Source organism: Pteropus medius, unplaced genomic scaffold, assembly GCF_902729225.1.
Source record: "Pteropus medius unplaced genomic scaffold, Ma_sr-lr_union100, whole genome shotgun sequence".
NCBI classification, from domain to species: domain Eukaryota; kingdom Metazoa; phylum Chordata; class Mammalia; order Chiroptera; family Pteropodidae; genus Pteropus; species Pteropus medius.
The window spans coordinates 5,024,472-5,050,725 of NW_024349505.1; the positions used below are offsets into that span (position 1 = coordinate 5,024,472).

The 26,254-nt window shown below is 35.4% G+C and overlaps 1 protein-coding gene across 8 annotated transcripts in view; it reads left to right on the forward strand.

The window, feature by feature from the left end:
- The first annotated feature begins 4,369 nt into the window (after window positions 1–4,369).
- MTMR2 (myotubularin related protein 2) overlaps window positions 4,370–26,254 on the forward strand; it is a 98,143-nt gene continuing 76,258 nt past the window's right edge. For 3 of the 8 annotated variants that reach the window (XM_039881993.1, XM_039881999.1, XM_039881998.1), the window contains exons 1-2: window positions 4,371–4,621; window positions 13,404–13,474. Coding sequence is in view for 1 of the 8 variants with exons in the window: in XM_039881992.1 (XP_039737926.1) it covers window positions 4,542–4,621 (80 nt within the window). In the remaining 7 variants the exon portion in view is untranslated. Of the gene's footprint in view, window positions 4,622–4,665; window positions 4,799–13,403; window positions 13,475–26,254 lie in introns of those variants that run through there. The other 5 variants (XM_039881995.1, XM_039882001.1, XM_039881997.1 and 2 more) reach the window with 4 other exon arrangements.

Here is a 26,254-nt window from a genome sequence, read left to right on the forward strand (position 1 = left end):
TACCATAGTAGGATTTATGAAAGCAGGTAAAGTGGTCATGCAAATCTTAAAGAATGGTTATGGTGGGCTGGATTGTTTTCAAAGGGAGCTGGAGAGGTTGCTAACTTTGCTGCTTATGCATTTGGATCAGTCACCAGAGGGCCTCCATTAGGAGCTCTCATTGTCCTCTTCAAGATCTACAGTTATACTCATTCATGCTTCAAAGGAAGAGGACACAGAGATATTAAATACAATATCTTACAGGTGAGTTAATCCACATTTTGTGGTTTTTGTAATAATTATGGTCATTGTAGCCCTGACACTAATCTTTTTGTTAGGACCTCACCATGAAAACAGACATTCTTGTTATATAACCATCTGCTTTGTAAGTGGAGTGCTTTTGTTTGGCTATGTTAAAGAACAGGGCATTGCTTTAAAGAACTTTCTGCTGGAAAGCCTCAAGACATCCCATGGCCTGGATTCTGCTGCTAAGCCTCATAGTTTGTGTAAGCACACAGATTATCTAATCAGGGTCCTGGACATATCGAACCCTTATATATATATTGAAACTCCAGTGGATTATGTATTTCTTACACAGTTTTAATTTGCTTATCTCTTCTTCTAAAGGAGGGGCAAGATATGCCTTTTGATGGCATCACTGATGCTTTGAATGGCTTTCTTAAAATTATGTGAGAATGTCATGACTGCATGCCTTTAAAGATAACCATTTAGTGTGGCAAGACTGCCCAGGTCATTTTGATAAGATGAAAAAGCAATGAATGTACTCTCTCCAGTATTCTTAATATCACTGATATTCTTAACAGTAATGTATAAAGTTTAGCCTGGGAAATTAAACAGCTAACTGGCTACTCTCAAAGAAATGGGGATCTTTAAGAAACAAATTGAATTAAAACGTTATTCCGTAATTGTTTCAAAATGAGTTTGAATTTTAGAATGTGTCTGAAAATGACATTGTCCTCTGAAATGATATACTCTAGAGACAATCTTTTTAAAGATTTCACTAATGCGGATCAAGAAAAATTTTCTTATATTTAAATTACAACAGTTAACTAAAATGACCTCGATGTGTGGCTAGTTTGTATTTTTATTAACATTGTATTATTGTATATGAATTTTAAGTCCTGCTTCCTCCATAAAGAACTCATGTATTAATGTCAAATTTCAATTTAAAAATTAAATGCCCAATTTCATTATTTAAAAAAAGTTTGTTCCTTTATTCTAATTCAGATCATCTAACAGCCTTCGATAAGCTGATAGGCAACAAATTTATAGATCCAAATCAGTGCTATTCAAATTGTAATCTGCCAACCAGTGCCTGCCTGTACATGAACTATTTGTTGTCTTGTCCATGATGAGATGAGAACAGAATTGAGAATACATGTTTGAAACTTTCATGAAACTTATGTAATCATTTTATAACTGTTAAATATAAGAAAAAAATGTTTGGCCTTTTATTTGCATACCTTGGTTTTTCTTAAACTTCACTTTTTCTAGCAATTAATTTTTCTTATATAATTTTTAAAAAACCATTGGTTGGTAATGGTTTGGAAATTAAAAACGAAACACTGGTTTTCTCCACACAGAATTTGAGAAATACTGATCTAGGTTTCAAATAATAACTTTGAGAAGTTCTCAAGTTAACCATTTAATAGAAGAAATGAGGCTAGACTGTAATTTGATTATAGCTATAGTTCCTGAATGACCTGGATAGTTTAACATGTCCTTTTAAAAGAGGAGAAAACTCAGGTATAGAAAGTTTTAATCAAGTTTATTTCTTTTGGATATTTGTGTGTGTCTGTTTGTGTACATACACATATATATATGACATAGCAGCCAACATGTCAGAAAAAGAATTCAGCTACTTTAACTTGCAGCTGACATTAAAGTATTCTTTGTTGTTCAATCTAAGAAGTTACTGTTTTACCACTTAGAAGTAAAACAGTAAGTTCAGAGGAAGAACAAACAATAGCAACAGACTTACTTACTGAGAGCCCACTGTGCAAGCAACTATGTAGAGAAAAGCAACCCATTAAGTGGGTATTTTTATTTCCAGTTTAGAGATCAGAAAACTGACCGGAGAAGCAAATTAATCATAATCATAGAGCAAGTAAGTGATAGAAGCGGGATTCCAATTCAGTTTTGTCTGGTTCAGAAGCCTCTACATTTACCATCACTGTTCTTTATTAAATAATCACCAGATAGGCCCACACACAAATTATTATATCAGGAAGATGGTTTCAAGTGCTCTATTAATATAGTCCTAGAAAATAACTGAGTCTCCCATTCAAGGATTCATCAGTCTTCACCAAAGTTAGCTTGGAAAACCTATGTTAAAGTATCAAGTGACAGTGAGTCAGCATTTTGGAAGGCAGGTAGGGATGAGGAAGCAATGAGCGAATTCTTTCAGGAATCATTGTAGATGTTTATGCTGGGTGTTTCTGACTACCTACCCTCTTTGACTATCATAGGAGTATAGTTAAGGTCTCTTTGAAGATTGTAGAAATTAAAAACATCAGTTGCCATTCTGTCCTTGCCAAGTTGGAGAATGGGACAGAAAGGCTAAGTGCTTTGTACTTAAACACATATTAATTCATTGTAATAAGTGTTCTAGCTTATACTAGGCTAGCTTGTTTTTTGGGGGAATATACTTGCAAGTTAATATTTCACTGGCTCTATACTTTAAGATTTTCTTAAAAACATCAGGTGTCAGTATAAACTAAATTTAGTTTAAATCAACATAATTCTATTTATCCTAGCAAAGTGTTTTTATTTTTTAAACAACTAATTTTTTTTACAGAAATAATTTTTGCACATTTTATACACCATACATGAGATGGTTAGGACTCAGTCTCAATCCAAAAAAATGCCATTATGGTATCCTCTCTGTCCCGTCTGTGTCCTGTGTAACAGAAAATTGCCAACAGAAGCATTTCCTCTTCTCCCAGTTCCTGTTCTCTTATCACAATCCCGTACTCTCCCTTCCTGTTCTGCAGGGGAATTTGAGAGGGCAGGGAAAGATTGCTAAAAGTTTGCTCTATCTCCCAGTGGTCCCCAAACTTTTTGGCACCAGGGACTGGTGCTCCTATGAGAATCTAATGCCTGATGATCTGAAGTGGAGCTGAGGCAATGATGCTAACGCTGGGGAGCAGCTGCCAATACAGATGAAGCTTCACTGGCTCACCTGCTGCTCACCTCCTGCCGTGTGGCTCAGCTCCTAACAGGCCACAGACCAGTACCTGTCCGCAGCCCGGGGGTTGGGGAAGCCTGCTCTATCCAACACCACTACATCCAATAATATATGGGTCTAATTCTTTTACATAGTTACCAGTTCCCTTCCAATTTCCTCTTTTTTGCATCTTTGTGTGGACAATAGATTAATGCCAAAGTGCTTATTCCCTACAGATACTTCCAGACCAGGCAGACTTCAATCAAAGTCACAGTAGAACTGAACGTTTCAGCTTCTTTTCCAGTGCCTTTCCTACAATGTTGGGTCAGGGATGGAATGGAAATAGAATGAGGAGCATTAATTTTTTTTTCCAATTTGTCCTACACTTTCCCCATCACCATTCCCATGTCAATCACTTCTTATTTCTTTCCCAACATTCCTGTATCTTTCCCTCCTACAGTTACCACTTATTGAAGTTGTGTTAGAAACTGTTTATATATAGTCCATTCCAACAACTCTAATAAAGTAGGTAGTAGCACTAATAGCTAACATTTGAGTGCTTACTATGTGCCAAGCGTTGTTTTAAACATTCTAGATGTATTAACTAATCTAATCTGTGAAGCAACAATTATTCTTCCTATTTTACAGATAAGGAAGCTGATGTTCAATGCCCTGGTTACACTGCAAGTAACTGGCAGAGGCAGGATTTGAATTTACGTATGATTGGCTCTAAAACAATCTTTAATCATTATTTAACTAATAATTATCTGATCATTATTTCAGCTCCCAATTTGGTGAACATTTTGCCATCTCATGGCTATCCTCATCCTTTACCTGCCGCAATGTTCTCTTCTTCCCTTCCTGACCCTCCCCCGCCGCGCCCACCCAAGGTCCTTTCTGCTCCTTATCCTATCGGTCTCCCACATTCCTTTATTACGCTGTCTTCTCACTTTCTTTGATCCCCACATTCCTCTCAATTATCCCCGTCCCTCAGATCCTTGTCTTTCTTTTCTTAGGACCGCCGTTCATAGAATTCCCTTAATCCTCTATTTCTAAAATTCCTCTCCTTTTTTTAGGCTAGTCTTCCCTTCCACCTCAAGGGACTCTTGCATCCCGGGAGCTGTCACCTCCCTTTCCCAGCGCCCAGAGGCCGCGCGTCGCGGCCGGCGTCGGAGGGGCGCCGCAGGGTCCTCCCGCTCTCCAGCAGCCCCTGGGCGCGGTGCAGTCTGGGGGAACATGGCCGCTTCCGGTCTCCCTCCCGGGCCGGCGCTGGCCTGACCGCGGCCCCTGTCCGACGCACTCCGCCCTCCGCTCCTCCCGCCCGGCAGCCGCGGAGGTCGCTTCAGCCTTTCTGTCCCGCTGTCCCCGCCGCGCCATGGAGAAGAGCTCGAGCTGCGAGAGTCTTGACTCCCAGCCGGCGGCAGCACGGCCGCCCAGCGTGGATTCCCTGTCCAGGTAACCTGGACGCCCAGGGCCCCGCCCAGCGTCCGAGGGGGTGAGAGGGGCCGGGGACTCGGTGGATGGCGCCCCAACTCGCGGACTCTGGTTCTCGAAGGCTGCGTCGGAATTCCTTCCCTGACACTTGAGAGGCACTTCTTCCTCCTTCTCTGGGGCTTAGAGGCTGGGAAAAAGGTGGTTAAAACTCACTGCTTCTTTATCGCCCGGGGCTCTCTCTTGTATTATCCTCGGTAAAGGTAGCCCCAGTTCATTAGTTTTCCTGATATCTCATTTCCTCTCAAATCATTTTTTTTTAAGACAGCCCTTCCCCCTCTCTCCCATTTCCTGCCTGCTTTTCTTTACTACTCTTTCCCAAACTATCGTGCTGTCTTTCTTCCATTCGTCCCAATGTTTTGGTTTTGGATTCTTGCTCACCCCTTTTCTCTTTTTCCATCACTTCACTTCCTTATCTCTTTCACTATTTATCTTATACTCTGAACCCCTCTTCCCCCAACTTTGTTTAAAAATGTAAATTAAAATGCCCACTGTGTTTCTCTTTTCTAAATCTTAGAGCTGAAAAATCATTATCTAGAAATCTGAGCAGTCCTTATACTTGAGTGGATAATAAGTGGTACTTTTCTTCCTTCTTAGGTTACCAGTTCTCCAGGTTATTTCTCCTACGTAATGAGATTTTTTTTCTTCTGTAATTTTGAAGAGGACTTAGTATTCCGCTTTGCAGAGAGTTGTTATGAATATTAACTAGACATGTTTTAGATGCAGTTTTTTTCTTTGGTTTTAAAATAGTGATTTAAAATTTCGTTAAACAATAGGAGACCTGTATTTGTTATATAGCCACAATGAAATCAGGTTCTTTTTCATTGAAAATAGTCTTAATTGTTATTGGAGAGTTATTAAATACTTATCTGGTGTGTGAAAGCACTCACAATTTTCATTTTTTCCCCCTGAATTAATTGAATTTGCTGTATCTTTTTAAATTCATTTTGGACTCGTTAAATGTGGGTGATACTGCTGTTTTTTCCTGTTGCTGTTCAGGACCTCATTGGGAAATCATTAGCTGATCCTATCATTCTAAATTAGATTCTCTTCCTCTATACACCTGCCCACTCCTTTTTCAGAGTCCTTAACAAGCACAGTATAATGTTGGTTTAATTGTCTTCTCTACTAGGCTATCAACTACTTGAGTATAAGGACCATATTTTACTCAGCTTCATATCCCCAGGAGTTAACAGAGACCCTGAATGCCAATAACATGCTCAATAATTTTTTTTTTTGAATTTGTAGATTGGATTATCCAGGAGAGAATTTTTCTTTGGTTACTTGTGCATTTGTTTCAAGTATTTTGCGAAATCTATATTTATTACTCTGAAATTCGGAAAGCTAAGGATTTATTTACTCAGCTATAAAATCATTTGGAAAACAGATTGGAAAATTTACAAATGACAACTATGGTTCAGAATAGGATGTAAAAGAAAACCAGTGAGGCAACCGGAACTCTCTTATCCAAGTGAGAGGTTTTAGAACTACAGGAGGCAGCATAGTCTGTTAGAGCAAAGTACTGGAAGTCAGGAGGCCCAGGCTCTAAAGTTCTTGGCTCAGGTAGCTATGTGGCCTGTATCATTTAATCTTTCTACTCTGAAGTTTAAAATAAGAGAGTGGATCTAATAAATCTGTAAGGTCCCTTGGAACTCTAAAATTCTATCATTCTTTATCTTAATGATTATATCTAATATGATGAATGCATTCTTATCAATTCTTTTCATTCTTATCAGTTATTCTTATCAATTATGAATGCGTTCTTATTAGCTATTCCTTTTATAAATAACCTTTGCTATGGATTTTTGAAATTATACTATATAAATGTCTGTTATTATTTTAAATTAATGTACCTAATTGTACCATTTAAGCACATTTATTTCCTAAAGGTAGAAGAAAACCCAGCAACTATAAAGTTTATATATCTATTTTAACTTCTTAATAAAAAAATTATGTTAATGACATTAGAATTTGAGAAAATTAAGAACTTTTTGAAAGAATTTTGACTATAGTATGTTAGCTTTATCCTCTGTGGACAAACGTGTAAGCATGACTCTGCTTTCCATAGGAGAATGCCAGCTTTCATTTTTCTCTTCTGGAATGTCTACTGTATAGAAGTCACTCCTGATAAATTCTTTTATATCTTTTAGTTCACGGGTCATTACACCTGTTGGTGGCACTCTCTTTAATCAACAGTATAGAATTAGCTGCATTGTAGACAATTGTTAGGAAGCTTATATTTAAACTTAATCTCAGCTGACAATCACAGGTGATTCTAATACACAAGTAAGGTAGACAGCCATGGTTATAATAGCTATGTTAAGTGCCTATCCAGATTGTTTTACTTTTGTTAGCTTATGTTTAAGCAGACTGTCGGTGTTTGAACTATATCTCAGCCTTTTGCAGAAATATTGCCCTTAAAATGTAGTTTATTTTTATGCTTTCTGTTTTCTACAATTAGGAAATTTTCTATTTCAAATTTTCAGTTTTCAATCAGGAAATTGCCTTTTGAATTTGTTTCGATAGCTCCTGCAAAGTAATAGTAATAATGCAGTTCAATACAGAATGTCTTTTACACACAAGATTGACATACATTTCTGCTGTGTTTAGCTCCAAGGAAAATTGTTTATGCAAAAAAGATATATGCTTCCTATTTGAAAGTAGAAACTATATAATCGTATTTTCTCTTTAGTTTAGCAGAAAGACCAGTCAAATATGTAACTGAAGTTGGTAATATCTTATCTCTAATTTCAAGTACTTTTATTAGATGAATTTAGTTTAAATCTTCATCTACCATGTTATGTTTAAGTGTGTTAATTTGTAATATGTTTTACACTCTTCCGGGAAGTATGTAAATCTGAAAAATAATACACTAACTCATCTGATTGCTCTTTTTTAAAAAATGACACACTCTGTTGAAGTTGGATGATTGGCTCTTGTGAAATCTGTAGTTCACAGTAAACATACGTTGAGTGAGTCTCTCTCTCTTTCTCTCTCTCTCTCTCTCTCTCTCTCTCTCTATTTATATATATAGTCATCTCAGACTTGCTCTTGCTTTATCTTCTATGTCATCATAGGCCTAATGCCTTTGGTCACAAGAGAGCAGTTTTATTTTTTATATGATATTCAGATAGCAGTTTCCTAATCAGCTATAGTTATTTCATCTTGCATCCTTAAAAAAAGGTAATTTTCTTTAGTGAGTCCTGCTTGGTATTGCCCAACTTCAGCAAACTATTCAGCAGCTCTTGTATATCTTGCTATTTATTGTCCGTTCAACATGTCCAGCCCCACAGAGAGAGGAGGAGTTGTGAAAAAATTTATTTAAGCACAATGATAATTTGGTTGTATTTCATAATTTCATTGTTGGTCTTGCTCTGATTCTTGATGTAAGTGTGACTTACACAGGATACGGATAAAACCATACTTAAGGCTATGTATGATAGCTAGGGTAGACCTGAGCCTCAGAATTGTTTAAATTATACAGCAGAATTGGACACTGTATTGGTACTATTCTGCCTTCTTACTCTGGTTTTTCATTTTTCAGTTTGCACACTTATAAAATGTGCTGCTTGAATGGATTTCATTGATTACTTTTTACTACATGTAATCAAATGCTAGTACAGTTGACTCTTGAACAACGCGGGTTTGAACTGTGTGAGTCCACTTACAATGGGTTGTTTTTTCAGTAAATACCTGTACTATTTTCAGTCAGTAGTTGGGAGTCCATGGATGTGGAGGGCCGACTGAGCTTTGATCTACACCATTTATATAGAAGACTTGAGTATCCATGGATTTTGGTATCTGTGGGGGTTCCCTGAACCAATCCCCTGCAGATACTGAGGGACGACTCAGTTTTGGGGCAATCAAAAGTTATATGCAGATTTTCGACTGCGTGAGGGTGGGTGACTCAACCCCCACATTGTTCAAGAGTCAACTGTATATCTAGTGCTACATAGGTACCACATGAATATTCGAATTAAAAAAAGTTGACTACAATATTCACCACATGTCTTAATATGTTTCCACTGAAAGGATTAAAAAGGGGTTCCTTTTGTTGAATTTGGCCTGTAAAGTCACAGCTTCAGACTCAAGCTAAAGTTGCTCTTTTATAAAGCCTCCTGACTTTATTGGCTGCATTGTTTTCTGTGTCTAGTCCAATATATCTTCATGGTACTGTGTTCCCTTAATCTACTTGCTTTTCCATCTGCTACTCTTGATTGCTTTGTTCTCCGATCTTGTCAGTCATTTTATTTAATGTGTATTTCTTTCATCTTTTATATATCCTCATGCTGTAGTTATTCTTGCCATCACTTGTTTTCCTCAGATTTAGTTTATCAGTTGATTTCTAGTTTATAAATTTATTAGCATTTATGAGCATTTCATATTTACATTTAGATAAAAAATTCAAAAAGGAGGTACCTATAGTATACTTAAACACGTGTCCTCCAGCTAACTACATTTTTAGTTGGCATGTCTTCCTTAAAATTATTATCTGAAAACAGCAAATCCTGCATTTCTGTTTCCATGAATTTCGATGGTACTTATAGCAGGAAGAGGTAGAAGAGTTTTTAAGATGTCTAAAAGACATTTCATTGCCAGGTCTCATCTCTAGGTTCAACTTCAAGGTCACTTAGAGATATGTCGATAGGAAATGTGCTTTTGGGTTGTTTTTCCAGTAGTGGTGATGGATTTGTGTTCAATCACACATTCTTACATTGTCTCGTGACTCTTGGCATGTCTTCTGAGGCAGATGGTCAGGATTAGTGGTAGAAACTATAGCTAGCTACAGGACAAAATGAAGCTAACAGATTGAGCCTCCAACCTTGGCCTTATAAGCACCTTGCGTTAGACATTGAACATATAGGTAGGCTAAAAATTACTTATTTCGGATTTTATTTTTCCAGGACCCTAAAAAGACTGTATTGAAAGTTCTGTAAGATAAGATCTATTATTACTGTGAACTAATCAGTAATTATTGTGTGGGCACTCTGAAAGAACATTTAAGGAGATTAATACTAATCAAAAGTATGCAAGTTAATACTGAAGGTGAGATTGGGTCCCACTTTTTCTTCTTTCCTCTTCGTGCTATCATCAGTGGTCTTCTATTAATATAGATTAGTAGTTCCCAGACCAGTAATATCAGCATCCTTAGGGAATTTGTTAAAAAATACAGATTCCCCTGTCCTACCTTAGATCTAACCGAATCAATAACTCTGGGGGGTGGAGCCCACAGTTTGTGCTTTAGCAAGCTCTTGAGGTGATCTTGATGCATGCTAAGGTTTGAGAACCTCTACCTTAGTTCTTTTACTAATTGTTGCCAGTAACTCCATCAATATTAATTGAAACTAAGGTAAGGTCTGTGTTAGAGCTGCTGTAAGCCTATAACTTGGAGAGCGTTTTTGTTAAAATAGTTACTGAAGTAGTGGACGGTAAAAGTCATCTCTTGTGGATTTATTATATCTTATTTTTAGGAAATTTCTTGAGGTCTTTCTCAGCCACGAATAACACAAATCAAGAATACATGTTTTAGGCTTTTTCTTAAAAATAGATCTTTGGTGAGATACATTAGCGGTAACATGCATTTAAAAAAAATGTTATAAAGAAGTAATTCAGGCTATCACCTGAACCAATAAAGCCTGGATTATGCCCAAGGGAAGGAAATAACCCAGATACAGATGTCCAGAAAGCAGTAAATTTATTTTGGAAAGCTGCCAGATTAATGCTATTGTATTCAGAATCACCAGGGCCAAAGGTTGTATGTGATTCAGGAGCTGGCCAGTGGAAATTCTCTAGACTTTAGTATAGAATATTTTCTCCTTTTAAGGAAATTAGTTTTGTAGGTAAAGCATTTGCTATCTTTGTGCCTACTCTACATGATTTAGTTAAATGAATGGATAGGATTAAACATTATTGAAGGATGATAATCAAGGATTGGGACTGATTTTATAAGACTACTTTCCACAGGAAGTCAGGTTAAAAATGGAACTATAAAAAAAGAAGATTGGTACAAGGTTATTAAAGGAACTAGAGAAGATGCCCTCTTAATGAAAATAATAACCTCAATTCCCTTTCCTATAACTTTATTACACAGAACTAATTGTGCTTATCCTTCTTAATGTATTTCTGTGTATGCAACAGCGTTGTCATCACTATACACCACTAATGAGCAAGCTTCATACTTCTTCTCCTGCTCAAGTACATAGTACCCATGGTAGTAAGAGCTGATGAATTTTCATTCTTTCAAACACTTACCAGATGTGATTAACTCTTGAGTTCATTAAATATTTTTTAGTCTAGATTAAATAAGAGCTGATACTATGTTTTCAATATAAAAAAATAACTTTTAAAATATGTTTTAATATGTAGAGTTCAAAAACCTAAATACTGATACTTGGAGAACTCTCCTTTATTTCATTTTAAGTTAGGGTTTAGGTTTAGCAGAATATAACAGAAATCTAAACCGTGACTTAAAATAGAGAGAATTTTATTTTTTTCATGCATCCAAAAGTAATCAATATAGATTTGATATAGTAGATCTGAAGTATTACAGACTCTTTGAAGGACACAGACTCTTTCTAACTTAATGTATGTGATCTTACATTCCAGTGTTACCTCATGAACCAGAATTGCCTTTGGAACTCTAACCTTTACATCTTTATTCTAGTTAAAAGGAAGGAGGAAGGGAAGAAGAAAGGCATGTTCTCTTTTTTTAAAGGATATTTTTTTGAAGTCACATATCGTCTTTTAAGCTTACATCCAGTTGGCCAGAACATGGTCCCATGCCATACCTAGCCACAAGGGAGGCTAGGATATATAGTCTTTTCTGGAAGGCCCTGTGCTGTGCTACGAGTTGGAGGTTCTGTGTCTAAGGAATAGGTGAGACTGGGTATTGGAGATAATTGGCAGCTTCTCCCATGGTATACAAAAATGAATCATTTTAAAGCAAGGAAGGCATTTTTCAGTTAAAATCTACAACACTTCTCTTATGCAAGAGACATACTTAGACTTGCACATGCAATGACCAAAATAGAAAATACACTGAGATGATATATTGCATACCATACCAAAAAAGAGAATTGTATTTTGAAATACTCTAAATGTAGTTTATTATCTTTTACCTTTTTTTGGTATATTGGGCCAGATTTTTATGATCCTAATCTAGGACCATAAAATAAAAAGGACACATACAGTATTGCTAGATCATTAAGTGCAAGGCAAATAGAAATCAAATGAAGAATGAGCAACTGTGCTGTTTCATGGAATCAAGGAATTGCATGGTAAAGTGGTGGTGATGAGGAGGAAGATGGCCTTCACTGCTTAATCCTCTGCAGTTTGATGTTTATTTCCAAGCCATGTATTCATGTATTTTATTTTCCCCAAAAGTATTACGTCAGGTTCTACTTAGGTATTTTCTCTTATTTTAGTTATAAAGGTTTGATTTCCATAAGAGAAATTTAGCCGGTCATTTTTGACCATGTTAGTTTATGAATGCTTTTGTTAGTATTTTGTGTATATATATTTTTTTATATCTTTGATCTAAAAATTTGATTGAAAATTCAGAGAAATCTGTGTTATGTATTTTTGTGTCACCTAACAAATATTAATATTTCAAGCATGTGATGTCAAACATGAGGAGTTTAATCATTTGAGAGTGAATAGAAGGGGGTAGAGTAGTCTCCTTTGGATTGATATGGCATTATTTATTGAGCTCAGAGGGTTTACTAGGCATGGGTCACAACTATATTCATCTCCTTTCTTAACAGAATTGTGCAATTATTCAAGTAGGACTTTGTTAGGCAGATATACATTAGCGAAAGGGGTAATAACTTTAGCTGATGATGGGCTAGTGATTACAAGCCTTAATTTTTCTGAGCTGAGCCAAGAAGCCCAGCTTGTTCAAAAGATTTTATACGATACAGATATCTTCCATTATTAGTGTCGGATAATATTCAGTTCTAACCAAAGGCAGACCTAAAAATATAAACACTTGAGAAAAGCTTTGCTTTTCAAAGGGAAGACAGTTACAGCATTGACAGTATTAATAATCACAGCAATAATAATATTAATAATAGCATTTAACATTTATTATTAAGAGTGCTTGCTATATGCTGGGCATAGTGCTAAATCTCATAATATGTATTTCCTCATGTAATCCTCATAATTGTATAAAATAAACAGTATTATTGTTTCCATTTTACAGATGAGAATACTGAAGATTAGAGTGAGCAGTTTGACATTTGAACCCAAGTCTCTTTAACTCCAGGGTCAATGTGCTATAGAGAACTGATTGTATCTGAAGATCTGGTGCCCCAGGTCCAGGTCAATACTTGATAGTAAGAGGGCAAGCCCAGGGAAGTTTGTTTGGGTGGTCGTGACAAGGAAATGAGTTTCTTTGACTGCTGCACTGCTGAGGAGGAGATGGAGAAGGTACACAATACATTATTGAGTTCAGAATCTCCATATTTGAAGAGAATTTTCTCCAGTTTCAAATGTTCTTTTCTTCTCACAGATAATACGTTGATTTTTTTTTCTTTGCTTGATGATTAAGATGATAGTATCATTTTCATTCAAAAGAGGAGTTTTGGATTAAACATTGGATGGATTATGAAGCAAGAAAACAGTGCCAAAGTCTCCTCCCACCCCCACCTTTGCTTCCCCGAAGGATTTACAGAGTAATTTAGAATACTTTATTGTAGGATTCCTTAAATATCTGAATTCCCCTAAGTTCCTTTGTGTTTGTTTACAGTTAATGTGTTAAGAGCCATTGACATTTGAAGATCATCAGAAGTGAAGATAAAACACCTCAAAAATTATAATGTAAGTGAATGGGAAAATGGAAATAAAAAATGGACAAAAGTTAATATTGCCAGCAGTATTTCTAGAATCCACATATTACTCCCAAATGAAATTTATGCATATGAGTAACCAGTAACTTCAAACTTTAATCCTGATTCCAAGTCCTAGTCCTTAAAATTCTGTTTTTTCTTCTACCTGGGGAAAATAGTAACTGAGTTTTAGTCATCAGTAATTTTCCATTAGTATTCTTTGGCTTCTATTTACTTTTTTTTTTTTCTTTTCCTCCTTGGTACTTTGCAGTGTGACAAGGGCTCATGCTATATTTAAAATTGTAAGTGTGTAAAAAAAAATTGTATAGAGACTGAGCTCTTTGCTTTCCAGTTGGCGATATATATTTTACCCAATTTTAATTTTACTACCATTTTGTATGTTTCTTAGCCAGAAATATAACCAGTTAGCTAGCTGGCCTCCTCCCTTCCTTCCCTTCCCTTCTTTTTTTATTCACTCCCTTCCTCCCTCACTCCCTTTCTTCCTCTCTATAAATATTTGTTTAGCATCTGCTATGTTCTGCACATTACTCTAGATCCAGAATTCCTAAGACCTTGGCACTGAAACAAATTATGTCATCTTTTTATATAGTTAGGGGCACTAGAGATCATTTAGTATAACTAGGACTTGCAGTATTCAAACGTGGCTGAAGATCATCTGCCTATTTCAGTCACCTGTGGTGCTTAGTGAACATTTAACTTTCTAGATTCCAGCCCAGATGTTCTGAATCACTTGGAATGGGCCCAAAAATCTTCACTTAAAGTGAAAACCACTGATTCGGATACTTTTGAATTCTAGTCCAACGTTGTAAGTTTGTAGATGAGGGAACAGACCTAGAGAAGTTTATAACTTACCCAAAGACACAATAAGCATTAGAAGGCCAGGAAAGGCTAGTATTGTTTTCTGCAAAGTCACAACTATTTACTGCTAGAAGTGATCTTGTAACCCCTGGTTCTAGATTTCACTGTCACATAGTGATTTTTGTTGGGCCTGACAGATTCACTGTGTATATATAAAATCATAACTAATCCATCACTGCTCCCCCCTCCCCCAATAGCTAAAAGCATATATTGGTTATGTGCATGAAAAACATGAACCGTTCCTCATCTTTAGTCAGATATGTGGCTTATTCTGATTTTGAAATCATTAGGTGGAAAAATACCCTGGTAGTCCAGGTAGAGGAAAAACACTTTCTTTTTTTCTCCATGGCACTATCCCTACTTGGCTTTTGTTTTATGCTTTTGAAAAGGAGGAATCTGATATCATTTTTGAGTGATGGTAGCCTGCATAGTGCTTTGCAAATAGGTACTTGGTAAACTGTAATATGAACAGTATGTGGTATGAAAACATGTGTATGAAAAAAATTTTTTTTTTTCTTTTGGATTCTATGAGATACTATTAGGAGTGGTTTTATTTGCTTGGTATAGAATCTGATGCTGTATGTACTAGCAAGATACCTTAAATAATTGAAGTTTTTGTATTTTTAATACTACATTGTTATGGTTTATATTCACAATATCTCTGAGGAACTGAAATATTCTAAAGTATTTTCTGAACTATAAGTGTGAATTAATTTGGTATCATGTATATTTCATATTATATTATGTATAGTATATTGATAGTTACTGAATTGTAACCTTATATTAGTGAATGCAATTATCCAATTTTTTTGGAAATATTCTGTAATTCCGAAATTTACTAATAAGTTTAACTATAAAATGCCATTATCCAGTTTTCTGGATATTTTGAATGTTTTAATTGTAAGATTTTAAAAAGTGACATTTTAAAATTACTAATTTTTAGTAAGTTTATTATATTTTGTAATTATAAATTTTCATTAATTTTTTTGCTTTTTTTATAACCACAGACTCAAAATCATAAATACAATAGCTCTAAAAAGATACTTTATCTATTATGAAGTCTAATTCCTTTGTTTTTTTATCTTGAGACATTGAAATTAAGGACTTGCCTAAGAGTGGAAGTTTTATGAATGTTAAAATATACCTGTGAACAAACAGAATAACATTGATTGTATTTCTATGATGATATGTGTGTAATGCTTTGAAAACTATAGTACACACAAATTTAATGTATTATGATTACTGCTGTGATAATAATACATCTACTGAGTTTCTTTGTGATTTAATTGAAAATATTTACTATTGTTTGTTTTAAAATTAGAAAGGAAAATACAAATGGTTGTCATTTGGTTTGTTCTCTTATTTCTTGTGGCTAAGATTTTACTGAATTTCCTTTAAGCACATGGTACTGGAATAGATACTTTGCAGGTTACCTAAAGTCCTTCACTATGCTAATCCAGTCCAAGTTGTCACTTAATATACGGTAATTACACAAAATACTCAGGATGACACTTCTATATTGGAAAAGTTCTATCAATAATTTAATAAGAAAAAAAAGATTAATGAATGAATAAATGAATGTTCCGTATTCATCAATGCAATCAAAGTAGCTAATAGTAATGTTAACACATTTTGGTATAGTTTTTATAGTTATAAAACTGTTTCACATACATCATCTCAGTTACAAAGCAGTTTTACATTCATTATCTCAGTCGTTTCTCCTAACAGCCTTATGAGGTAGGTCCTCATTTGATAGATGAATAACTGAAGCTCAGAGAAGTGACATGATTGTCTAGTGCCCTCTGCTTGAAGAGATGGAACTGGAACTTTGTAAATGTCATGCTGTTTCCACTGCCCAACATGAATCATAACATGGAAGTGTTGAAGTTTCCTCTGAGTTAGTCAGTTGACTTCTCTGAGCCTGATTCCCTTATCTGGAAAAAGGGTAAAATGATACTTGCTGCCCCCTACCTTTACAATACTGTTGTGAGACCTAAACATAATGATTGATGATAGTGACAGTAGTTTAAAAAAATAGCTAACAACTATGTAGTGTGTACCATGTAGTAAGCACTATTTTAAGTATTTTACATATATTCGTTTAAATTCTTATAACAATCCTGTGAGGTATAAGAATTATCCTTATTCCCACTTTATAAATGAGGAGACTGAGACAGAGAGGTTAAGTAGTTTCCTCAAGGTCACACAGGGTAGTTGAACCAGAATTTTGTACCAGGCAATCTAGTCTTAGGATTGGTAATATGTATAGAAGATAATGTATATGAAAGCACTTTTGACATTTGTAAAGGGCCATGCTAATGCTCAGTGTGAATATTTAAAAAAATTATTTTAAAAGAGACATTTTCTTCATTCTTATACAAATAGAAAAAAGGACAAAAACAAGCAGGAAAATTGTGCCTTTTTATGATTTAGAATTTTTAACAACTAACCTGGTAAACATGGAATAGTATTCAAAATTATGGAGGGATAAATCACTGAATGATGCCAATACTTTCAGTTTTTAACTGAACCTTTCCAGGCTAGAAAGAGTAAGAGACATTGAATATTCTTTTCCTATTGAAAGTTTTAACTTAGTGACTATAAAACAAAACAAAATAACTTCAACGTATATAAACAGAACAAAATAACTTATATGATTTCAAGTTTGTGCAGAAAAGTTATTACACTAAAAGGGGAGCGACTGATTCATTTTTGCTCTGGGAAGAACAAAAATATCTATATAGATAGCCTGAAGAATGGATATGTGACTTTTTCTAATTTTAATAGTGAATTCAGATTTGCATGATGGGATGAGAAAATTATATGCAAGATTATTTATTAAGGCATGAATTCCCTATGTTTTCCTAAATTTGTTCTGGTAAAAGTATTTGTTGAGCAAGTGTTTACTGAATAGGTCAACTCCCGTCTTTTAGTGTTTCTGACCTTACATTTCAATTTGGAATGGAAATGTTTGTTTCTGAAAGGAAATGCAGTTTCAGAGTAATATGCTTTGAGCTCTAATGATCTGACCAATTTTCAGGTTAATATGACATTTTCTTGGTTAAACTGATATATTAATAACTTTTCCCCTCCAGACTGCTTATGAATCCATATGAGTTTTCATTTCAGCTGAGTTTGAATCATATTTTTGAAGGAGTTCTGAGAAACTCTTAAGGGACTACTGACAGTGTTGGGATTAGTGGTGAGACTCAAAGCACCTCCTATTCTTCAGTTCTTAGCCCATCCCCCATGGACACACTCATTTTGGCTAGAATACTTAGGCCTTTACCTGTTTTATTTATATTTCCAGATAAGATCTTTGAAGAATCAGTACTCTGCAGAAAAAAAAAAACAAAGACATATATAAACCACTTTGTATTCAACTTGGTTTTTCAGACTTGCTCCTACATTACCAAATAATATGCCCTCACTTTTAGTTTGGGAAATATAGCTGTTAGACCTGAAAATAACACAAATTAAACTGTACCCAAGGACACATGTATCTCAGAATCTTGAGATTTTCCAGACTAAGTGCCAACATGCACCAGCTGTCCCAGAGCTCAAATCCCCTTTGTTTCTCTAAAGAATACAGAATATAGTCTCTTATCTCTGTCAATCAGATGCCATGATGATAAGATCATTTATGCCATCTCTTTTACACTATAGATTGGTTGCATTTAAAAATTTAGGGTTCTGGTGGTGTAGCATTTTTAAAAGTAATTATAAGCTCAAGTTAATTTGTTTTTGGGACTTGTTTTTCTATTTTGGGGATCCTGCAAATAGTCTGACAATAAGTCTTTTGTGTCCCAAATGCTTTATATACACTACAGGCCTTTTATTATTATTTTTTAAAATAAATTTTCAACAGAATGACTAATAGCACGTGAACAGTACTTATGACACTGTAGTTCATTGTGTTAAGTATTGAAAGCAAAATTTGCATTCCTAGAAAAGCTTGTTCACAGTCAGAATGTAGAACACATTCTTTAATGTTCTTGGGCAAACATGCTATGTGTGTGCTTAGGACATTACTTACAAGAGAATATTTTTTAAAAAGAACCTTTTCTTTCCGTGGAATATTGAAGAAAAATTAAATTGGCAATAGGAGTCAAGCAATTTAAATAAGGCAAGTGGTTTAGTTCTTATTATAATGACTATGGTCAGTAATGACTAAATTAAAGAAATGCAACCTCTTCCAGGTCCTCTGGAGGCATTTGTTTACTAGATATGAAAAGATAGGTGACTTGTTTCCAGACCATTTTGAATTAAGAGTGTCTAATGCTTGCATGTTTATCTGTATTTCTACTTTTCAGAAATAACCTTTTCACTTTTGCTAGAAATGTTTTTATTGGATTTTGAAATATGTCAGGAGAAGAGGAATGAATATAAATGTATTTATGACATCTGTTAGTGCTTAGATTTTATTTTTTTGTTCATTATTGTGAAATAACTCTAAATGTTAGTGTGATTGACAGTAATGATAATTCCATTAACCCTTTTCCCATTTAGAAAAAAAAAGTGGAGCTCACTGTCAGCATTCATTTAACATCATGCATAGGAATGCTGTTTTCTAGGATTTGACATCTTCAGCGATTGAGAATTACTATATTTTGTAAAGAGAATGCTATGAATAGAATGGTGTCATTTGTTTCCAAAGACTATCAGTATACTAGAGCAATGTGAAAATAATAATAAAAGCGAGATATTTCAAGGCAAACTTTGGAGGTAGGATTAGGACTGTAATCTATGGGTTATCTCGAGGTAAACGCTGCAGCCACAAGTGCTGCTGGCAAGTATTCTCAGGGAAAATGGGAAAAAGGTTAACCATCTGGCAAACCAGCAGAACCAGAGAGGGTCAATGCTTTGCTAATGGTTACATTGGAAAATACTGATGATGGAATTGGTTTTGTGATTGAAGCTTTGGGCCAGCCTTCTGCTTGAATATATCAGAAGTTACAAGATATATGCATCCCTATATTCATTGCAGCATTATTTAAAATAGCCAAGATATGGAAACAACCTAAGTGTCCATTGATAGACCATTGGTTAAAGAAGAGGTGGTGCATATATACAATGGAATATTGGCTATAAAAAAAAGAATGAAATCTTATTTGCAACAGCATGGATAGACTTAGAGGGTATTATGCTAAGTGAAATAAGTCAGACAGAGAAAGAGAAATATTGCGTGATTTTACTTATATGTGGAATCTAAAGAACAAAAATGGACAAAGCAGAAACAGACTCATAGATACAGAGAACAAATTGATGGTTGCTAGATGGGAAGAGGGTTGGGGGACTGGGTGAAAAACAGGAAGGGATTAAGAAATACAAATTGGCAGTTACAGAGTAGTCACAGTACAGTATAGGGAATAAAGAAAAGTTACATTGGATGTGTGCATGCACATGCATGAGGACGTATGTGTACGCGTCTAATATATTTTTAAAAATTTTGCCCCTGATTTTTGTACTTTTTGTATTAACTAAAACATTCATTAACTAAAACTTTTTTTTTAAATAAGTTTACGTTTGTACATTTAGTTAATGAGGACATTTTACAGTACTGATTTAAGTGAGAAGTACTTTTAGGACCAGATGCTTTGCATCATTTTAATTTAATTAGTGGATTCCTTCTTAAAAGGACACCTTTATTTCTGATTTCATCCTGTTTTCCCTTCTAAAGAGGGTACTCTTGTATTTCTACAGTGCTATTTGTTGAACACTTTTTAGTAGTTAAGTATTTAGCACTAATTACTTTCTATAGATCATGCTTTTTGATTTTTATTAGTCATAAGATATCATTATTTTATAAAAAGGAAGTTAGATTAGGTAACTTGCCTGAATTATTATTTGGTAAATGGTGAAACCAAGTCTCTGTGACCCTAAAGCTCATGTTTTCAGCCACTAAGCATTTCTGTGCTTTGTGTTCTCTTCAGGGTTTTCTTTGCATCCTTTATATCCCTTTGTCCTCACACTGCACTATTAAGAGATACTTACATATCCAGCACCTTTATTAGACTGTAAATCCCTTGAAGAAAATGAATCTGTTTTCAACTCTACTTCTAGTACATAATACACTGATATTAGTAAGTGTCTGTGGAAGAGAGGAGAGGGCATAAAAAAGACTTAGGAAGTTTCCGCTCCCCGAATGGAGGGGAAGAGTGAGAACAGGAGAGAAGGTGCCTAAGAGGCTTTTAGTTAGAGATAGAGGTTTTAAGTCTTCATCCTTCCAAGGCAGCTGAGGGGTGCTTTGAGGCATGAGAGAATATTTGGAGGTGATAAGTAAACCCCTACTATGTGGAGACAGATATCTCTGCCTTTTTCAGCATTTGTAAGTTCAGTAATGAGGCAAGAAGTACTTCTGTAGTAGGTACATTCATTTCTTTAGACATAATTTTCTTAATTTGAAAGTTTTTAGCTTAATTCTCAAGAATAACTAAAAAAAAAAAACCGAACTGAAACAACAAAATATGTTTTTATTTATTTATTTATTTTTTGGGGCCAGGGGACAGGACTTCGGAGATAGCATTTAGTGATTAAAACAGATAATATAGAAAAGCTATAATTTAATTTGAATAGTAAGCGCAATTTAAAAAAACCTTTACCGTTTGAAATCTCTCTTTGAAACTTATGAAACTAAGAGCCATTTAAAAGTGTATTTGGACCATGAACCTGTGAATCTTTGTCATCTTTTCATTTGTGTGCTCAAATTTTATCCAATTTAGCTTTTGTCAGAAATGAGATGATGTGTTTTTTTTTGACATTTTGTGACTTCCACAAGCCTTTTTCCTTTGTAATGATGGATTTAATCTAAAATATTTTAATGTTTTTGCTATAAATCAGTTATCTCTTTAAATTATTTTATTACAAATAGATCTGATCTACTATTTTATTGCTGTTAATATAATGAATATGTTGTAAACACTAATCTCTAAAGAGTTCTAATTTTTATTTGGGAAGTTTTCTTGGTAAATAAGCATTTATTGATTTTGTGCATTTTACCAAACTAGAAAACATAAACTTGCTTGAAAACAATAGCAATTCTTTGGTGTTAAGAAAGTCTTCTTGAGAAGAGGTGTCTAGAAAGTCTTCTTGAGAAGAGGTCTTGTTTCTTATCCCCATACACATTTGTTTTTTGCTTAAACTTAAGTCTTACACATTTTAACAGTAACTTCATTTTCCACATTTATCACATCAGTTGCAGAATGCTCCCTGGGGGATTTAACAGTGGTATTTATATATAAAAGAATCTTACATTTTAGACAGCATTTTCATATTATTTTTAATTGGTCTTTGTAACTACCCAATGAAATAATAAGAGCAACTATTTTTATCCTAACTTTGCAATATAAAACTGAGACTCTGAGAGGCTAAATGACTTTCCATGATTTATGAAACCTAATTTTTCTTTCTTTTCTAGCTTAAATTTACATGTGTTTGTTGGAGCTGGAGAGTAGTTTATTTATGTGTTGGCATTTGCCAAAGTATCCCTTGCATCTTATTGTAGAGATGTTTTTTAGTATTGTTACATATAATAGTCACTATTAAATGCTTAACTGTAGAAATCCTTTTTTGGTCATGAAATAAAATAGTACACAGCACATGCCATGAAAATAGAAAAGATCTGTGTTTCCAACAATGATTTAATAATTAGAACCGGTTACTAGAGTATGAAATTTCCTTTTCTTGAGGTTATTTTATTTGTTTGTCTTGTTTCAAAAAAATAAAATTTCTCTGGCAGAGATTATCTGATTATGGATGATTTAGCTGCTTGCTTATTTAAGGATCACATTGTTAAAGTAGTTTACATTGTTTCGATGTTTCTCTTTGTCAGGTAATGTGAAACTCTTTGCATTCATTATTTAATCTTTATTAATATGTGAACTTTCTGGCATATATATGGTAAGTAAGTACTCAGTAAGTATTAACTAAATGGAGGAGTCAGAAAATAAGTGAGTAAAGCAAAAAGTATGTCAAATGGTAATAAGTACTCTAGGAAAAATAAAGATGGAAAGGAATAGAGAATGGGTGCGTTTGGAGTAGTTTGCAATTTTAAATAAAATGTCCAGGGAACTTATCACTAAGAAGTCAACATTTGAACAAAAAAAGCTGGAGGAAGTAAAGGAAAAATAGGGACATATTTGTGAGAAGAGAGAGGTAACCAACAATATAGTATAGGTCTGGAAGTAGGAACTTGCTTGGTGTTTTTGAGGAACAGCAAGGAGTCTGTGTGGTACAAGGGAGCAAAAGAGAGAATATAAGAAGATGAGATTAGGGAATTAAGGGGTGGGGCAGGTTGTAAAAGACCTTCTAGGCCTTTTAAGGACTTTGGCTTTTATTCTGAGTGAGATTGGAAGGTAGTGGGTGGTTTTTTGCAGACGAGTGACTATATCAGATGTTTCAAAAGGATTACTTTGGCTGCTATTAAGAACAGACTGCGCTGCAGGAACATGGAGACGGGTTTGTAAGCAACTGGAATCATCCAGGAAGAGGATGATAGTGGTGGCTGAAGAGGTAGAGAGGAGTGATTGGGTGCTGGACATATTTTGTAGATGTAGCCAACAGGATTTCCTAATTGGTTGAACAAGTTATGTATCGAAGCTTCAAAGATGACTCCAAAGTTTTGGGCCCAAGAAAGTTTAGAAGGATAGAATTACCATTTACTAAGATATTAGAACTGGTTTCAGGGAGAAGAGCAGGAGTTTGGTTTTGGGCATGTTAGACATCCACCTGGAAGTGTTAAATAAGTAAGTTATTGGAATCTGGAATTCAAGATTAAAGTCAGAGAAGGTGCTATAAATTTGGGTTCATCAAATTAAAGGTGTTGCAGCTGTGAGACTGGAAGAGCTTATTAAGGAGGGCAGTTATATGTCATAAAGATAAGAGATTCAAAGACTGAGAGTTCAGGGGCACTCCGGTATTACAAGGTTAAGAAGATGAGAAGCAATCATTACAGGAGTCCTGAGAGAAAGAGAAGCTAGTGAATAGTGAGGTAGCCATAAGAATATAGTGTTTTGAAAGCCAGGTATAGGAAATGTTTCAAAGAAGGAGCAACTATATCATAGATGAGGAGTAAGTATTGACAATTGAGTTTAACAAAGTGGATGTTCTTGATAACCGCGACAAAAGCAGTTTTGCTGGCCTAATAGAAGTGGCTTCAAGAGAGAATGAGAGGTGAGGAATTAGAAGCAATGAGCATAGACATCTCTTTCAAGGAGTTTTGCTATAAATAAGCTCAGAGAAAAGAAGTGGCAGTTGAAGGGGTTCAGTTGAGAGAAAAATAGCATATTTCTATGTTGGTTGGGACGATAAGAGAGAAAATTTTATGATGCAGGAACTAGAGGGAAGAATTGCTGGAGAGATTTTCTTGTGTAGATGAAAGGGGATGTAATTTAGTGGAGGAGCTAGCTTTAAATAGGAGTAGGGACAATTTCTCTATAGTAACAGGAAGGCAGAGTACCTAGGCACAGATGCACATAGCTTGTAATTGAGGGAGCTTGTGGAAGATCTTTGATTCCTTCTATATTTTTTTATGAAATGGTAATCTTAAATCATCTAAAATTCAGGATGGGGAGGGCAGTAGAGGGTGAGGAAAGAAAAAACAATCTGAAATAGTTGTTCAGAAGAATGGGAGAGTATATGACTAGGGAAATGTGGTTGCTGGGTGGTATTAAGACCCTAGTTGACATAAGAGATCATGAATTTAAAGTAAGTCCAGGCCATAAGGGTGTGTTTTCCTTGACCCTATTCAGCTGTGCAGGCACAGGTCTGGAATAGGCAGAGCTGGTTTTAACTAGCATTTGGGTGTAAGTACCATGAAGCAAGCAAGGGCAAGGGAATGGCTGTAGTGACAGGCCATGGAATTTAATAAGTTGGGGAAAGACGCCTGAAGCTAATTCTTCAAAGAATGAGGGATAGCGACTTACTTAGAGATTGGTAGATGACTTTAACAGGGAGTCATGAGATTCCTTGAGAATCTCATGAAGACATGAGATTGAATGCTTGGGGTTTTTAGACACAGAAGAAAGAGTCTGGAAAGTAGTATTGAGGAACAAGGCCCAATTGCTAGACCCAGTGATTGGAGAGGGGTATATGAGAGAAAATGAGGCCTTATTTTTCCATTTGAAAGAGCTTTTTGAGAGAGCAGTGTCCTCAGGGAAAAACCAGGCTTTAGATAGAGTAAAAGGTAAAGAGACCATTAAGAGAGAGAATAGAGGAAATATTTTGCTGATGATTGATCTTGAAATCCAAAAGCACAGGAGTTGGGGATGGGGAGGTAAGTGCTGAATGGAAGATGGGATCAGAAGAGGAAATTAGTTCTGACCTCTTATGGGAACTGTTGAAAATAGAGGTAAAGGGTATAATGAAGTTAGTCCTTATAGTTTTAAGATAGAGAAGATGGAGTGTGGTGAGACTGTAAGTGTTGAGGGGGAGGTATGGGTGATGTCCTATAAGGATCACAATTCTGGGGTTTCCTCTTCACTTTTACCAGTGGTGTTGGGGAAACTGGAGAGAGATGGAGAGAGTTTACTCCTCCAGAGCGCTTGACAATCTGATGCCCTTTCTAAACTTCTGAGAGAGGCTGGGTGCTGGGGGGAATGAGTGGTTTTATTTGGAACACAGAAGCTGAGTAAATGACCAACTATACGAGGTAGATTTTATCATTTCCATTTTACACATAACTGAGACTCAGAGAGGTACAGCATTCTGCCCCAGGTCGCATGGCTACTTGGTAGGAATAAAAGGAAATGAAGTAGTTTTAAATGGTAAAATAGATAAGGAGTCCAGGAACAGTAACCTTCTATGAGATATCAGATTGTCATTGGAGCCTTATCTTCATTTACTTTCAGATCCTACAATATCATTTGGATTTATATGAAATTCTAAATTGGGCATTTAATTAACAATCCAGTCTTCTCATATAAAATATGATACTTGTGTTGTCCAAAAACTTTTTTAAAAATTATGGGAAACAGGCCTAAATGTACTGCTTGCTGGTAGTCCTGTTCTTAACCCGTTTCGGAATCCAGTTCAGCTTTCTCTTCTCCAGGGAGCATTCCCTGATTGTTCTCAACAGAACTTCATCCTTATATAGTAAGATTATGGAGTAGAAATATTGGTGTGTGTGGTGGGAGGAAGCAGGGGGGAGGGACGCACATGTGTTTTATCTCCCTAGTTAGATAATAAGCACCTGGAGAGTATTTATCCTTTTGATTCTTTACTCCCTTTCAGAAACACTGTGATTTAGTCAAAAGGGGACCTGCTTCTTTAGCTGGCTCTGCCACTAATTTGATATTATACTTAAAACCATTCACTTCACTTCTCTGGACTGCACTTGTAAATGAGAGAGCTTCATTAACATGATCTCAGAGTTCCTTGAAAGTTATAATCTATAATTCACTGTCTGGATATGAGAATAGTTGGATAACTAATGCCTATACTTGCATTCAGAAGGAACAATTTAAAAAATATTATTTGGTGTAATTTTAGTTACTTACCATACAGCTTAATGGCATTGTAAGGTGTGGGCTGTAGCAAAGCAGGATCAGAGTGAGAAACAGGGCTGGAGAGAGAAAGTGGGACCAGTAGAATATATCTGTGAATACTGAAAAGACCAAAGATATGTTTGAAAATTGTTTGCATAGAGGTGATAACCGAAGCTATGGGAATCCATGGCATTTCAGAGAGATTGAGTACAGAGAACAGAGCCAAGGTCAGAACTCTTAAGAGAATCTATATTTAGAGGCAACTGGAAAAAAAAAACCAAAAACCCCAGAGGAGGGAGTATAAGGAAAGCCATTAAATTTTGATAACAATGGAAGTTTAGAGAGAAAAGAATCCCAAGAGGGAGGCAGTGGTAATAATATTAAATACTTCAGAGAGGTTAGGAGGGCAA